The 17,014-nt window shown below is 36.8% G+C and overlaps 2 protein-coding genes and 2 non-coding genes across 5 annotated transcripts; 2 read left to right on the top strand and 2 right to left on the bottom strand.

Annotated features, from left to right (window-relative positions):
• Nucleotides 1-566: 566 nt before the first annotated feature.
• Nucleotides 567-660, top strand: LOC117612297. Its single transcript, XR_004583338.1, has one exon. It is a non-coding gene; the product is annotated as a small nucleolar RNA R41 (small nucleolar RNA).
• Nucleotides 661-727: 67 nt separating this feature from the next.
• LOC117612300 lies at nt 728-802 on the top strand. Its single transcript, XR_004583341.1, has one exon. It is a non-coding gene; the product is annotated as a small nucleolar RNA Z155 (small nucleolar RNA).
• Nucleotides 803-1,062: 260 nt separating this feature from the next.
• Nucleotides 1,063-5,326, bottom strand: LOC117638249 (metal tolerance protein 2). The gene is made up of 12 exons (XM_034373383.1): nt 4,843-5,326; nt 4,475-4,544; nt 4,240-4,337; nt 3,893-4,047; nt 3,622-3,737; nt 3,416-3,512; nt 2,732-2,816; nt 2,445-2,507; nt 2,223-2,328; nt 1,881-2,020; nt 1,575-1,666; nt 1,063-1,480 (listed from the first exon to the last, which is right to left on the bottom strand). Exons 1-12 carry the CDS (start codon nt 5,215-5,217, stop codon nt 1,360-1,362), a joined length of 1,518 nt encoding a protein of 505 aa, XP_034229274.1. The 5' UTR covers nt 5,218-5,326; the 3' UTR covers nt 1,063-1,359.
• Nucleotides 5,327-5,971: 645 nt separating this feature from the next.
• LOC117637124 (homeobox protein LUMINIDEPENDENS) lies at nt 5,972-13,605 on the bottom strand. 2 transcript variants are annotated; one of them, XM_034371924.1, is made up of 13 exons: nt 13,236-13,605; nt 13,045-13,072; nt 12,732-12,877; nt 12,034-12,383; nt 11,853-11,946; nt 11,681-11,774; nt 11,179-11,311; nt 11,052-11,103; nt 10,917-10,960; nt 10,730-10,818; nt 9,946-10,386; nt 7,355-7,923; nt 5,972-6,825 (listed from the first exon to the last, which is right to left on the bottom strand). In XM_034371924.1, exons 1-13 carry the CDS (start codon nt 13,395-13,397, stop codon nt 6,082-6,084), a joined length of 2,946 nt encoding a protein of 981 aa, XP_034227815.1. In that variant the 5' UTR covers nt 13,398-13,605; the 3' UTR covers nt 5,972-6,081. The 2 variants fall into 2 exon arrangements, with proteins under 2 accessions (XP_034227815.1, XP_034227816.1); XM_034371925.1 differs by having other exon boundaries at nt 12,732-12,862.
• Nucleotides 13,606-17,014: the final 3,409 nt, after the last annotated feature.

Raw genomic sequence — 17,014 nt, 5'->3', positions numbered from 1 at the left:
GGGCATAGTCAAATCTGGGCCTTTTTTCTGTCAACCCAAGTCATCTTTTTTAAGTACTGAGTTTTTATGACCCAATGAGATAGATAGCAAAAAAAACTCTTGGGTGCATTGTATTTGTTTTAAGTCAGCTTGGAAAACCTTAAAATGTATTTTTATTTTCATAATCAAGAATGAATGTTCAATATTTACATCAATGTTATGGGTTGTGTCAACAACATTGAAAACTTGTCTTACTTTGTTATTGGATTTTGAATATTAGCAAGCCCATTTAAATTTCAAGCTTGGTTAACATCCATGATCCACAGAGGCCCAATGGGCCCTATTGGGCTGTAGCTGTAAGGGTAATTTCGTAATTCCAAGAATGAATAGAAGGTAAAACCCTCTCAATCTCAAACCCTAATTCAGATCGCTTCCCTATATATTGAGAGCTCAAAGCCTCTCTCTCTCGCAACCATCTCTGTCTTTTCGTCTCGTTTTCTCGCTCTCTCTCTTCATCTGTAGAAAAAATTCAATAGGGTTTTGTTTTGGTTAGTTGATTTTGCATAGAATAGAAGAAACAAGGGTTGGAGGAGGCTGTGATGTTGATAAACTACCTATTTTCTGAGGGAAGATATTCCCTTATGATTACAAAATTTACCAATGGATCCTTCTGAGCCTTCACTCTCTTCTTTCTTTTCTTTTCTTTATTTTATTTTTTCTTCGTTTTTATTTTCTGTTTGAGGAGAACCATTGACGTGATGATATGTTTTTCGGAATTTATAGTGTCGACTTAAAATAACAGACTACAATTATCTGATCAATGGTTTCTCTATTTTTTTTCTTTCTCCCTGTGTCTTTACTTTTGAAACCCAATTATTATTTTTCATATCAGCCTAATTGTTTGCGTTTGAACTTTGGATTGGAGTAGCATTAGGTTTCAATCCAAAATCTATAGCCGATTGGAGTTTTATTTGTTTCTAAGTAATATTTTGACCAAATTTGTGGAAATCTATAGCCGATTGGAGTTTTATTTGTTTCTAACCCTAGATGAGTCTTCTTCCAAATTTCTCCCCAAAATCCTCATTTTATAATAAGTATGGCATTTCGTCTGCTTCAAACAATAGCTGGGAACAAAATTACAGAAACGAATGTCAGGGTTGAAACTTTCTTCGATGTCAATGACATTAAAAGATTACATTAACAACAAAGCAAATGTTAATGTATCCTATCATTTCTTCTCCCCTGTCTGCCAGGGGTTAATCTATTATTCTCTATTGTAACATATGCAAAATGATTAAGAACCTAAAACAATAATAAGATCTTATTATTGCCATTGGAAATAGTATTTCTCACAAAGCCTTCTTTTTTATCTGCCGTGTTTTAGTCATGGTTGAATTGTGGAATTGGACTTCCCAGACGTAGCTGAATGCTAACATGAATTAGATTGGTCGCCGCCTTCAAAATCTCTTCCTCAGCTTCTTTTGCCACCTCCACTGCATCTCTGGAAAGAAAAGAAAAACATTACTTAAACGCCGTTGCGAAACGTAACTAGAAAGACAGCATCAAAATCACTAAGTTGTGATGCAAGTTTTTACCGAATCAGGATGTCCGCAGGCATGGAAACCTCAATTTGGAGTAACATCTTGCCCCGCAACAAGTGATGCGTTATGCGCTCAACAACCATTTTCTGAAACACACAATGTCATTTTCACTTGCAATAGTATATAAAAAGGCTAAAGAATGTGCGTTTCAGAAGAAAAGAAACATATTTGGTGTCGAACTAACTGAACTATGAATTTTAAGTTTATCCCCTCTTAATCTAAATTCCATTCACAACATAATGCAAAAACACAAGTCAAGATTAACTTCCATCTCCAACTTGATAAGGAGACGAGACTTACCTCTGCATACTTAGATGTGATGATTCGAGAAACAGCCGCCTCAATGTCCTTATCCTCACCAGGAGAAAATTTCTGGCATGCAATTCCCTTGAGAATTTCTTGCTGATCTACACTGGGGCAAATTTGTTGAATTGAAGGATCTACAAAGAAGTTAGAGCAGGTGATGAGTGAGAAGCCAAAATCATTTTATCCAACGTATATGGAAGGAAAATGCCGAGTGTTTTTTATCCATTTTTTTCTATGTAGGAAAATGCTGAATGTTTATATAAGAAAAAATTGGATAAAAATTATTAGAGTTTGTTTAGCCCAATTTCAGAAATTCGCCAGTGAAACAGTGCCTACCTATGTGTATGAAAACCTCAGAGACTTCAGGATGGGATTTGTGAATCTGATAACGAACATTTTCTCCAATGTCATGTGCAGCACTAACACTACAGAACGGATCAACCTGCCAAGTAAAAGTAACGAATAAAAAGCCTTATAGGAGAAACATTGCACAATATTTGTCAACCCCACAGAGAATTTTCAGGCAAACAGGAGAAAGTGTAGAACAGGAAAATCAACCTCAATATGTACATCAAGGTATAGAGTTGAACCAGCCCTCCTTCCCCTCAAGCGATGACATCCCTGCACACAGTTTGAAAGATAATTTGAAACAGTAAAAAACAGAACGTAAGAGCTATGACTATTGAACATGCATCCATAAGCCAATATTGATGGCATGGCACCCTCTACAGAAGCGCTGCTTGAAAGCTTAAATACATGAAGGAAAATAACAAGGGGGACTTCAAAGATCAGATAAGCAGACCAATAATTTCATGAACACATTATAAGAATTTTACACTAGATACCTTCACACCCTCAACTTGTACAATTGTCTGTTTAATAGGATCCAAATGCTTTGCTGGGATTGCCGCATCCACCAGTTCCAAGACACTAAATTGGGTCCACCATCCAAAAACACACATACACATCAGATAGCGACGTTAAAAATTAACAGGGATGCACACAAATAAACATATAACAAGCTTGCATTAAACTAAAGACCATCTTGGGACACATAGAAGTGTCAAAGTTGGAAGACTAACAGAAACATTGTCCTACTGTAAGATCATTAGCACAAAGGCATTAAATGGGCATTCATGCTCCCCTATTCCTTCACACTAGTCTTATGATTTTGCTGCATCACAATTGAACATAAAGTTTAAAGACTACAGACGCAATCTATACTACCAAAAGGCTTGGCAAGATATGATTGCTATAAGTAGGTTTTATTCAGTTGAGGAGACTATACGTAGCCTTAAAGGCCTCACACAATCAAGAAACCAGCAGAACCTCTAAACAAAAAATTAAGGAAAAAAATGAAAGTACGGATGTGGATCACAGAGATCTTGAAAATATCTTGCAACTGCATTCATATTGCCAATTGACACTTGCAAGTTGCAATAGCTTAAACATTCACATGACCTCCAATGGAAGTCTAAGAAGCAAGAGTGATACAAAGGTGCAGATAAAGTGGAGAACAAAAATCAGACCTTTGATGCCCAGTTTCAAGTCCCGCTTTTAGGATCATGCCTGAGACAAGTAGTCCAGCAAGTGGATCTAGAAATTTTACTCCTAGGATTGAACCTCCTAAAATAAAAAAGAATGAACCATGCTCGGTTGATTATTTAAAATTTAACTCAGTATTTTAGAAAAATAGAAATAAAAATTATCTGTAGGAAGAACCAAATTGTCTCACCAACTCCAATGAGAGCAACTACTGACGAAACGGCATCTGCACGATGATGCCATGCATTTGCTTTCATCAGTCCACTACCTTGCCTTTCTCCTGCCCGTTTTGTGATCCAATAAAGTCTGGAAGTAAAAAGGAAGACACATTAAGCAACAAGGACCAATGATTCAATGACCTAGATAGCTATGTCGTTCAGATAAGGAAATTCAATCTGCTTTTCAATGACATGGAATAGGAGACAACTCTTGAAAAATTAAGATTTTATAAACTTTGGTACCCTTCTTTAACAAATATCGAGAAAACAGTCATGCTCAAAGCTAGAGCAGGGTGCTCCATGTCAACTCCATGGTGATGTCCACGATGATGATGATGATTATGCACATGATCAGTCAATGACTGACTAACTATAGCAGGATCCGCTGAAAACAATCCCTGCACGTGGAAGACAATGGTTTCTAAGGACAAATACAAAAACAAGAATCTGATCCAGTATCAAGAGACAAACTGACCACCAAGTATCAAATTGTCAATAGACTATCAATCTTGAAATCCATTTGGAAACCGCAAAGTAACTACATATGAGTACCATTCTTTAATGAGGTAGAGGGAGAAAGTAACACTTACCAGCAAAAGATCCAAAGCATGCCAAGCAATGCCACCAGCAGTTGCCAACAGCATACAAGAGATTCCAAGTGCTCCAAGAGTCTCAAATTTACCATGTCCTGGAAAAACAAGTGAAACAAGAAAACAGTTGTATATGAACCCAGCACACACAGACGACAATGAACTACAAAAGTAGGGGTGTATATGCATAATGTGAGATCAATGGAGTAGCGTGTAGGTACAAATCAAGAGTGACCATATGGGTGTTCTTTGTCTTTGGGAGCCTTTGCAGCTGTAAATGACCATAAAGCGATGCTGCTAAGAACCTACAATAAAAGCAGAAAACGAACAGAGTATGCATGATAATCTAAAAATAGAGTTGATATAAGATAAAGAAATATCTTACATACATCAAATTATGCCTGAGCCCAAAATTCTACAGGATAACAGATATTGAAGTACAAGATACAAAAACAAAAAAATCAGTAATAGAGGCAATCTAGCGCAATTCAGCTCCTAGATGCATAGACAACAACAATAACATATAATTCACCCAAAACTAGAAAATAACAAATGAAAAACCAACATGGGCAAGCAAGAAGAGAGCAAAATAACAAAAGTTACCACGTCGGAGACTGAATGGGCTGCATCAGCAATGATGGCGGTGCTTCCAGTTAAGTAACCAGTCAATGCTTTGCCAGTAGCCAGTCCAATATCAGCTGCCAATCCCAGTCTGAAGATCTTCTCGCCCTCTTCGCCAGAGCCACGGTGCTGGTTCTGGTGCTCATCATCATGGTGGTGGTGCGAATGACCTAAATGCCATCTTCTGGGGATTGAGTAAATGGGATTTTGAGAGAGAACGAAAGAAGGGCCCTGGAAATGGGAAGTGAGGAATTCTTGGGCTACTGTGCAATTAGGATGAGGAGGATGCTTGTGCTTGTGTATGTGCAAAGCAAGCCTTTTATGTAGGGAATTGAGATTGTGAAATCTGAATCCCATACTTGAAACTCCAAAGAGAAAATCAGTCGATCAAACCTTAAAATTGATTTTGTTCTAATTTCCTGATACATGACGGAGCTTGAGCTAGAAGCCTGGTACTTGAAGGTGAAGCCATGAGCTACCTACTGTGGTTTTACCTTTTTTTATTTATGGAATTTGCTTTACCGCACTGATACTATATGCTCTTGGGCATAATGGATCAGGCCCATACTCGAAAGTAGGCCTATGACTACCAACAATGTTTTAGCTGAGATTGGGCCTTTTCACTCAAACTCTTGACACGAACCAAACGGCATTGAGTGACGCTCAAGCCCACTGGGAAGACAAAAAAATTGTTTTCTGGACCGGCCCAACAGCAGGCCGAACGGCTTTATTCTATTATTTAATTCTTAAGCCAATACACAAATCTATTTCTTAATCACTTTTTTTTTTGTTGTTGAGATTTTCTACCCAGAAATTAGCCAATCTATATAGACTTTCTACCAAGAAATTGGCCAATCTATTTATCCTTTTGTAAATTGAATTACTTCAACTTTATGCATCTCTGAACTAGAACTCTAATGCCATATAGATATAGCCCAGAATCACACATTTGAACTCTGATTTTTCAAGAAACCCGATGCTCACATTTAAGTCTTGGGCCTAGGGCCCCACTCCAATTATATATATATTTTAATAGAAGTGGGAGAATAAGAATAAGTTGCGAAAACTTTGGATTTTTTTCCTTTTCACGATATTAATGATCAGTAAAGAGTTAATACGAGCATCCCAAACTATTATAGTCAAAGTCACAATGGCTTTTACAAGCTCCACTAGTATAAAAATCTCCACCAGAGTGCCATCCCGTCCGGACATAAATAACTCTCAGTGTCTGCCGCGGTCCGGCCACCTGTTTCCAAGCCTGTTTTGGCCTCCGTATCCAGAAGGATTCATTTGCCTCGACCTGTCAGGCATGTAATCCCGTGCGGGATTCATTCTGGGTTCTCTTCCGTACGTATACCCAGGATTTCTAGTTGGACTATTGTCCGGACTCCATGATTCGAAGTCTTGGTTGCCACCCACGTGTTCATTTCGTTCCCAAGAAGGACCTGGCAACAACTGAGGCTGCTGCAAAGGTCCTCCATGTGATGCATTATACTGATTTTGGTTCTCTAAGTAATGGTAGTTTGAGGGCACATCCTGCCTGGCTCTCCATGAATCAGATGGAGGAGGGCCTGGTTTTCCCATTTGTGGTTTAGATGGGTACATATGTGTGGGGAGGCGAGGCTCCGAAAAACGGGGTTGCTGCAGCGGTTGCGGCTGCCTTTGCTGCCGTGCCGGAGTGGAAACCAAGGGCGTTGGGAATGAATTTGGCTGCCTTTCTGCTACATTATATGAGTTAGATAAGTTGTTCAAGTGTGTGTTCTTCATGGTTAAAACCATCTCTGACGCTGCTGGTGTTTGCATAGAGGGAGGAAAGTAGTCTGGCGAGTATGACGGCACTGCTGGTTGGGAAATTGATAGCCGTTGTGATGGAATCATATGTACAGATGACGAAACTGAGCTGTTGTTGGTGGTCGCCATTTGTTGTGGAAATGCATTCCTTCCAGCATCTGCTCTCCATCCACTCTGTGAATTCGAAAAAAAAAAATGGAAAACAGAGAAACACAATCAGTTTATCTTGTGAATAATTATATGATAAAAAGTAGCTGATGAACAAAAAGAAAACATTTTTAAAAAATTCAGTATTTTTATTATCGAATTAATTGAATTTCCCAACGGATCTTTTTTTTTTTTCTTTCCTTTTTTGGTGTTCTTCAGAATATGGGCATCAAATCAATATGAGGCTCCAATGCCAGGCCATGATTCCATGGCCCATGCACAGAGGTCCCTACCAGCCATCCATAAAGGAAAATGACATGCACCCAAAGTCTGGATTTGCCACTTGTTTCATCGATGGTCTCTCTCCTACCCAAAAGAAAAAAGAAAAGGGAAAGAGATAAGAAGGCCCTACAGCTCAAAACCACTAATGGACCACATTCTCTATCCTAAAATTCTCATTTTGTAGTTCTATTTCCTTCGCTGTCAAGGTTCTAGAGAAGGAGAAGGGTAGAATACAGTGCACAATAAAGTTGCAAAATGAGCCCAAGTAACGCACCGTTCCAGGATTGCTCGAAGGCGTTGGGGATGGAAGAGAAACTTCCACCCTCTGCTCCATTTTTCTACCTAACCCATTTAAATTACCACCCCCCCCAGACTTAATCATATCCAGCAGTTTTACTGTATCTTCGCTTGACAAGTTAGCAGCCTGCCCAGAAGTCAAGGCAAACACCAATTCTGGGTTCTTTAGCAGTACAGCAAGCAACTCGAGATCGGGTTCGGCTGCTGCGCTTGCGCCATTCATTTGAGATAAGGCGGGTGCCAAAGAAGCAGCACTGTTTACTCCTTGCGAAGAAGTAACCCATGCTTGTGCATTATTTCCTTCTCTACTTAGGGAAGCTTGTGTTTCAGTGCCGTCAGCATCAGGGGGCTGTTCTATTGGTATCTCTGGGGTCAATGAATCATCATAGTCCATTTCAATGTCCCATGGTTCCTTGGGGTTAGATGGTATGTCCTGGACTCTCTGGTAGATAGTTTCCTTCTCGCGGCGGTTTCTGTTTCTCTGGACTTCAATTTCTTTGCCGTTCTCACCACCACCGACCCTCCATTCAGGGTGCAGTTTTATTTCTGCAGAAAGGAAAGGACAGGAAACTTAATAAAAAAAGGTCAACATCCGCAGAAAATGTTACTTGACACTTAGAAAAGTCGTCAGCCAGCCAACCAACCAAAGAAGTACCAAAGTAAATCAGGAAAAAAGGAAACAAAAACAGGTACTTCATTATACAAGAAGTCATGTTTTTGCTCCAGACATGGGTGGGGTATCTAGCAGTCAAGTTTTCAAGCTACCTTGCCAAGAAAGAGGCAAGCTACTGAAAATAACAAGTCATGTTATTTTACATAATGAAAATTAATGGTTGAGTTCATCATTATCCAGTCACTGTCTGCTTCTGCATCAAAATGTCATCTGTCCATGATGAAAATAATTAGGGCTAGTTCATTGGTTTTTATATCCGGGTGTCATCCAGTTACTACGTTTACCAAATTATATAGTCAACCCCTGGGAATAAAAAGTCCTTCTCGAGATACAGAACATGAGGCCTGTTACCAGAGTTTCAATACGACCTTTGCATAGTGAAGTCCTATACCAAGTTTGACCGAGACGGGTATTGGAGAGTAATCAGTTAGAGACTTGAGCGGGTTCAAGTTCAGACTAGCCATTAGCAACAAACCCTCATTCATTATTTCATGCTTATAAATTCAACACCGTGGATATTTCCATTCACTTAAGCCTGCTTGGAAGAATTTCCCAATTAAATTAGAGCAAACATTTAGATTGGAAATCATTCACATTCAACCCACCATAGTAATAATCTAGGATTTGAGTTTGACTCCGTAGAGGTAAAAACCCATGTGGACCTCAAAGTGTGTCCAAATCTTACTAAAACCAGACTATTTAAAGTTTTTTTTCTTCTAAGAACCAAAAACTGAATTTAAATTTGTAAGTCACAAGATGAAAGCAATCCAGGGCAATGAAACACCACATGAACAACAAAATCAAATAACGAGTGACCAAATCAAATAAATCTTTGCAGCACATTTTTTTAATGATGTGTTGTAAAACAGCCCTCGGAAGTATCGCAACCCACAATTGTGATTGAATAGAAGGGGAAGTAAGGATTGGTAATTAGGTGTGATTTATTTCTGTAAAAAAACACAAACAAACAAACAAAGCCATTAATATGCTTAGAAAACCAAACTGAATAATCCCATTTTGATCAGGCATGCAACACCCACTCAGGCACCATCTTTCAAACACCCAGCAATTGTCACATGGAAGAAATGACATCCTCCAATCTTTTGCTCTATGCAGCACGTATAATCTACCATATAATACTGATGCCTGTACTGTCACATTCCCAACCAAAATGCAAAATATGAATAATAACCAGACCAAGTCCAAGCGTCTAAGGGATTTTAAGAGCCACATCAACTGCTATAAGATTGGGTTTTTCTTTGTTTTTTTTTTGCAACCCTGGTAGACATTATGACAGATTGATTTTATAAAATCTACAATACAGAAATGAAATACCATTTAAGATTCAATTTGCCATGGAAGTCATTTGAGGCCTAAATATTATGATGATGTAATCCACAGATTTCCTATATATGATGGTTTAACAGACCATCAGTAGAATAGAGTAAACAAAACCCATAGCTGTGCAGGATCAAGAATTCAGACTTAATAGTAACTAATTATATTTTTTTAATGAAAAAATAAAGAAAAAGGATGAGGAGGAAATAATTTCAAGAAGCTTTCACCTGCTAACTTATACAACTGAACTACTACCCCGGTTTTCCATGGAAGCATATTTGAGGGTTATCCCATTCTATTCATATCAGTGAGCAAACATAGATAGTTGGAAAAGGAAATTATTCATCATTTAGAAGCTATTAACACAAGCAAAAAACTCTCCCACTACGAAATATGTTGGAAATACTGATATTGCCTGCTGCTTTCAACCCTAAACAACTTAGGAGGATCTTTTATGTATTTTTTTTTTTCCCTTCTATAATGCCTGCTGCTTTCACACTAATATTATCAACAAATAGTCAAAGGAAGCAGCAAAGTTCCACTAAAAGCATATGTACCTGGCGGTGTCTTCCACGGGACCCGGATTCTCTGGCACTTCTCCAATATGGACTCCTTCAAATCCATTCTCAGCTTTGGAGCAAGAGAAGTTTCCAGCCTATTAGGAGTTTCCCTCTCTTTCAAAAGAAGTGTCACAGGTCTCTTGGGTTCCTCAATATTAGGCCGAACTGGAACTTTAGGTACCACAGGCAAAATGCTGTCCTGAGAGGTTGAAAGTTTGTTCCCACCTTCGGTCTTCAGTTCTTTATTTTCATTAGATGAACCAGATTTCCCATATTTGCTCTGCATAAATTGTGCCCGCATTTTTGCTTTTTGTATATCATCAGCAGACATTGGACGACCCTTACTCACAGGTGTTGCCCTTGTGACCTGTACACTTCTCCCAGCTGATTTTTGGCCAGGCTGTTCCACCAACTGAACTTTTCTGCGTGCTCGAAATTCTGTTACTAGCTAAGGAAATGAGCTCCTTCACTTTTATATGTTTTACATGAATCATTCACATAACCTCTTTTTAGGCCATCCACATGGAAACATAACCCCAAAAAAAAAAAAAAAAAGCACAGTATAGGGGACCACGTAACAGCTCAAAATGAGGAAGCTATATGAACTGTTAACGTCTTTCCTAAACTTATTTGATAACCAACATAGAAATAAAACTTAAAAATTAACAAAAGCCTACTGTCTTAACTAAGGAATATTATTCTTTCAAACAAACTGTAAATGTTGCATAGGAATTCAAATATCATTTGGGATAAATTTTTTAAAAAATGATATTCAGGATACGAGATGAAGATACACCTAGGATCTGCTTCTTATTTGACTCATCTGATGATGCTGTCAATAGCTTCAATGGTTCTGAAGCCTCTGATCTCCTGAAAACGAGACATTTAGGATAGGATAAACACCACAAACACAATCAGAAACAATACCATCCTACCAAATGTATGTCAGTTTAAAGAAATCTTCTTACCTGGAATTCTCTGCATTTTCAAAAGGCGTTGCAAAGCTGTCTTCCTGTACAACAGAAAATTACAATCTGTAAACGATAGGCAATTTAAATCAATTTGAACAAATCTTTTCTTTTTCTAATTCGTGGAGCACTTACAGGAATATCAATGTTTGACTTCCATGATTCATCACCCATAACTTCATCAATACTGTAAGAAAATTAGAGATAATTAAAAACTGATTACACTATTTTTTAGTGCATGGGCAGTGAAAAATGTACTTGCCTCTGCTTCAGCATTACTAACTCGTGTTGCGAGTCACTAGATGTTTTCATGCCATTTGGTTTCTTCATATTTTGGATTCTTGCTAATAACTTGCTCCATCTTGATAGCAAAACTCTTGCCCTGTTTGATACGTCTGATCTTCAAATCAGATAAATGAGATTCAAAAATTTCACGGTTTATAAAAATGACAAATGAAGCACATACAGAATTCCTTATCATGCACAAGAAGCTTTATAGATGCCACAGAAAATGAGATGAAAAATGTGATGGTTTATAGTCAAATACAACCCAAGCACATATACAGTTGCTTATTTATACAAAACAAACTTTAGAGTCACTAAACATATGGTTTATCTACGCATGCAGAGAAGCTTGTTTTAACATTGAGTCAAGAACAAGTTTAACCATAAAGAGATAAGCACGAGAGAAGAATTTGAGAGAGACAGATGAAGGTATATAGAAGTGACAAAGCACCATAGTGGTTTCTGCAACAAAAGCACACCTGCTGTCCTGTAAAACCGCAGTCTATTAACACTTTGCAGTATGGCTGACATATGCACAGGAAGAGCTTTATGTAAAGGCAAATGACAAAGAACCTGTGCAGCAGATAACTATTAGAATTTCAAGCAGCAATCATAAAGCACATCAGAAACAGATTTCAGTTCAAAAAATACCTTTAAGATGACAAGGAGAACACTTGTTTGTTCTTCAATGGCTGCTTGACTCAACCATGTTGCTAAAATCATGACACCGCCTGTATTTAAAAACCTGCGTGCATACAAGTTTGTCTGGTCTAGACCATGAAAAGAGACAATGGTGACATATTATCAAACCTATAAAGTGATTTGTAAGTACCAACATAATACTGAAGAATTTTGTATCTGCAATATCCACTCCATCAGTTTCACTTGCCCAGAAAACGTTTCTTCTTTCCGCATCAAGTTGAAAATGTTGTCTACAAAATCTTTATCTAAGTCGTCTAATCCAGAAAGAGCATCATCTTGAGTTGAGCAAGATGGTGCATCTTCGACACTGGAGGGACCAACAGAATTTAAGGGAACCGGATCAATTGGTGTCAGAGGGTCAGAGCTTGTTGAGACCCCATCCTGCAATTCTTTATGTTCACTGGATCTCGTAGCCTTTTCCCTTGACAACTGGACTAGTTTTCTAACTCTCGACCGTTGACTATTAAAAAAATCACGAACCTGTCAATGGAACCCAAGTCTGTCAGAGACAATTATAGGTTGAAATAGAATTATGCAATCATGTAGATGTTGTAAACCGTCAACCTTTCGCTCTTCCAAGTTTCCAACCAGTAAAAAGAAATAAAAAGAAATAAAACCACACGGGGAGAAACTGTCATACTGGGTATAGATAATCATAACCTAAAATAGCCATTAGTAGGAGTGTAAAACCATGTGTTATTATCTATTTGATCCGCATTGGCATTCATGGGAGAGGGCTAACAGTTCAATGTACTACAAAAGCATATACAGGAACAAGTGAACTCAAAAAAGCAAGAAAGAAATATTCAACTAAATGAAAGTACGAACCTGTGTGCCTGTAACGCCGAATAGAGCACTGAGCTCACGAGACTCCTTCTTGCTAATTGCATCCTTAATAGAAAAAACAGATTGCATATACTTTATAGCCTTTGGATTTAACAAATCTCTAGGTCTTTTTCCTGCAAATGGACCATCTAATTAGAAAAAAAGATGGTGGCCACGAGAAACAGACAGGCAAATGTATAAAGATTGTGAATGGAAAATTATAGCAGCCAAATGGACATGTAGCATCTTACATACTGAAGCTAAAGGAGCATATTCAAGAAACATAAACATCAAACATTACACTTCCAAGACTTACCAATCTTAACAGAAAGAGCACCAGCTGCCTGCATATGGCAAAACGAAAGAAGAAAATTATTAGAATTATTTTTTGCACATGGAACTTGTTTCTTCTCAGTTAGACAAAGAAAAAGATAAATCAACGTCAGGGCTAATTCTTCTAATTCTCGGAAACCAAACGCAAAACGAAATTCATATTTTAAAACGCACCATCTCTTGGGAGAGCGGATTGACGCCGGTGAGATTGCATTGGGTGACAACAACTTTCTGAAGCTGATCGATCTGACTGTGGAATAGCTGCCTCTGCGAGTCCAAGAACTTCTGGAACGACTCCACGGAGCTCCCAATCTCCATCTCCGAAAGATCCTCCATTGCCAACCTCCAAGCTCCAAATCCCAAAGCTAAATGTAGCACATAAGGAATTCGAAACCAGGTATATTGGGGTTTTGAGATAAAGTTAGGGTTAGGCTTTGATTTCCAGAAAGAGAAAGACGAAGAGGGTAGAAACAGAGTAGGAAAGTAAAACCCAAAACATGTCCACGTCGCAAGAGCGCTAGGTACAATTGGCGCGTGTATTCTTCGGATCCGGTTTTTGCACAAGTAAAAGAAAGTATTCATATGCACCTCTAGTTTCCATTTCCCCTTTATTTAATATAAAACGTATAGCCGTGCGGCTATACTTAGAATATCTCAGCCTGATTTAATTACTTTCGTTAGTAATTATGTTGTAAATATTATTTCTCTAGTGAATAATTAGTATTAAATATGTTAATTAACATTATAAATGATATTACTTGATAAATATAATTTTTGAATTTAATAAAATTCTTAAATACTAATTATTAAACAATAATTAAAGTAATTAAAAAAGAGAAATTCAGATTACGGTATTTATAGAGTATAGCCGCGCGGCTGTACTGTACAATATTCTATTTAGAAGGTATAGCCGCGCGGCTGTACTTTTACAGAGAAGATGGTATAGCTTACGGTAAAACTATTCTTCTTCTTCTTCTTCACTAAATGCTTACCGTAAAACTATCACATTCATATATATCCAAGTAGTTATTGGAGCAACTCTATTTTGTTGGTCAAGTCCAAAAAATCCGTGGCCTCGATCAACATCCAGATTTTCCTCTTTAAGCCCAACATCAGCCGGAGACATTGTGTCTGTGAATTCCAACCAAGATCAGAAAAATAAAGGGCAAGATACTGTGACATGGTGTATCCTAACTATAAAATTGATGAATCATATTTGAGTAACCTGGTCTTCTAGTTATTAGGAAGGAACTGAAACTGACATCACCTTTCACATACCAGGGGCCATGGAAAAGCTCAACCAAACTGCTTCCACATACCAGGGGCCATGGAAATCTATATCACAAGTAGCATTGGTCCCTAGGCATTACTATCAACAAGCAACAAAGCCCTATCAGCCAAGTTTAAGGAAGAACTGTCAAACTTCGCCACAAATGCCACAAAGGAAAGAAACGTGATGCTTCATCCAGCTGGTTTTTCACCTTGACGAGCAATCCGGTAATTAAGTTAGCATTTTGAAGGTAAAGTCTTTCTTTTTAGGGCAAACATCCAGCTGGTTTTTCACCTTGACGAGCAATCCGGTAATATATGAATCTAAACTCACTTTGCAGACAAACCTTAATTGCTTCAAGTTTCACATATTTCATGCTAAACTAGTCCACTGCTAAATTATATGCCAATGTAGGATATTCCATTAGAACCAAGACCAAGTAGAGTGACAAAATCAATATATTCTAGCAATTTAAAGAAACCCCATAAATATATCGCTCGATTCTCACACCACCAAAACAGGCAAACTCAATTTGAGTTTCAACATAATTTGCAAAACCAACATGCAAAATTGAGCCTAACTTTGGTTACACACTTCCCATAAATATTAAACGAAACCATGTAATTTTAAATTTTAAATAAGGCGAGAGAAATACCCAGAGCAGAACTAAGCTTGTTGATTGCTGCAGAAGAAGGGGAAGGAGACCCCAATGGCGTGAACATGTTTTGGCAAGGTTCATAGAGAGCTTGAACTTCGGAGCTTTTCCTAGCCATGCTTGTGTGGCTTCCAAACACAGTAAAAATGGGTTGTGCGACTATACTCCTTTAATAGAAAATTAGTTTGTTTAGTTTAATATTTATAATTAAGTAATATATAGTCTTATTTAATCACTTTAATTAGTAATTATGTTTTAAGTATTATTTATTTAGTGAAAATGTAATATTTTAATATTTTAATTAATTTTATAAATTAGTTGATAAATAGAATTAATGATTTTAAATTATTTTGTGGACTTTGTTTTGAAATTTATTTATTTTTTAAATTAGTTTGTTTTGTTTAATATTTGTAATTAAGTAATGTCTTAAGCCTTATTTAATTACACTAATTAGTGATTATGTTATAATTATTATATTTTATTGAATAATTAGTATTTAAATATTTATTTTATTTAATAAATTACTTAATAAATAGTAATTAATTATATTTAATTAGCTTAAATAATTTTGTGGACTTTAAAATTATTTTTTATTTCTGAAATCATTTTTAATTTCAATTATCTAAAATTCCTAGAAAATTATTTTAGTATCCCAAAAATGAATTTTAGACTAAATCCTAAATCCAAGTCTTGAACCAACAACCTTTGCTTTCAAACTTGTTCTAAAACCTTTCTCAAGCCTCAAACCCCAACTATAAGCCTACGTTAGGGCACTTATGACTCAATCAGGCTTGGATACTCACGTAACTCGACCTAATCGAGTATCCAAACTGACTTGATTTCGCTGGGATAAGTTTGTCTCGATAAAATTTTCCTTAAGAAAGCTAATTACGTAATGTTTGTAATTAAGTAATATCTTAGCCAAGAACATCACAATAAGGGTATTATTAATAGTTAAAAAAAAAACAAACAAACCGCAAGTGTAACATTGACATACAATATAGATGATTTGTGCCATTTAGGCTATTTTTACTGTTGGATAAGAGCTACTGATGAACAATGTCTTAAGCTCGAATCCTTCATGTCATGTTGATGATATGATTTGAAAAGACGTCTTCTTGGCCTCCATGCTTTAGAAAAAATAAAAGGCCCCGGTTGGTTGTAGCATTTTTTTCAGGAGCTTGACTTGTGGGCCTAGACTTTTCTCAGTTTTCGGGCTTAACAAAATATAAGCATGAAAAAATGTTGTAAGATAAAAGTTTTAATTGACGGAATCACACATAATTTATTTATTAAGAAAATTAGTATAACAAAAAGGAAAATAATCACATTAATCTCGTGTCACAGGCATATTAATTTGGTAATTTCCTCTTTTTTTTAAAGTACAAATAATAATTTAAATTAGAGGAGAGAAGTTTCTTACATACACACAATTAATATCATGGAAATATGAACATGAGACCTCTAGTTTGCACGTCAATAAGAGAAACTCTTATGTAACGAGGATAACACTTTTTGTTATCTCCGACTAATAACGAAATGACATGTAAGATAATTTTTCTATATATCATTATGTTATTGACCAAATATAATAAAACAATATTATTTCCGTTACATATAAAAATTTTAGACAACTCAAGCCCTTTTTCCAAACAAGCAACAAAACGAGTGGATTAAAGCAAACCAAATATATTCCACAGGAACAAATGGGCCTCAGAATCAGAACCCAGTTAGTAAATCTCGGACCTCCACAATAATGGCGTCTCTTCTCCCTTGCACTTATCTTTTTATTTTAATTATATTTTTTAAGGGTCAAAATAACTTATTCTATTCATAGCACATCAGAGAAAGTATTTTACCAATCGATTATTTCCTGATGAAAAATAGGGAATAAAAAAAAAAAATTGGCTTATTTAATCAGTGGGAGAAAAATAGTTTAAAATGACATTTTTAAATAATACTAGTCTTTTAATCAGTGCGAGATGCTTTTTTTAATTACATAATATTATGATAATCAATTGCTACTAA

The sequence above is a fragment of the Prunus dulcis genome, chromosome 8, assembly GCF_902201215.1.
Source record: "Prunus dulcis chromosome 8, ALMONDv2, whole genome shotgun sequence".
NCBI lineage: Eukaryota > Viridiplantae > Streptophyta > Magnoliopsida > Rosales > Rosaceae > Prunus > Prunus dulcis.
The sequence above is the reverse complement of the archived record's forward strand: the minus strand, read 5'-3'. Positions and strand labels throughout refer to the sequence as shown.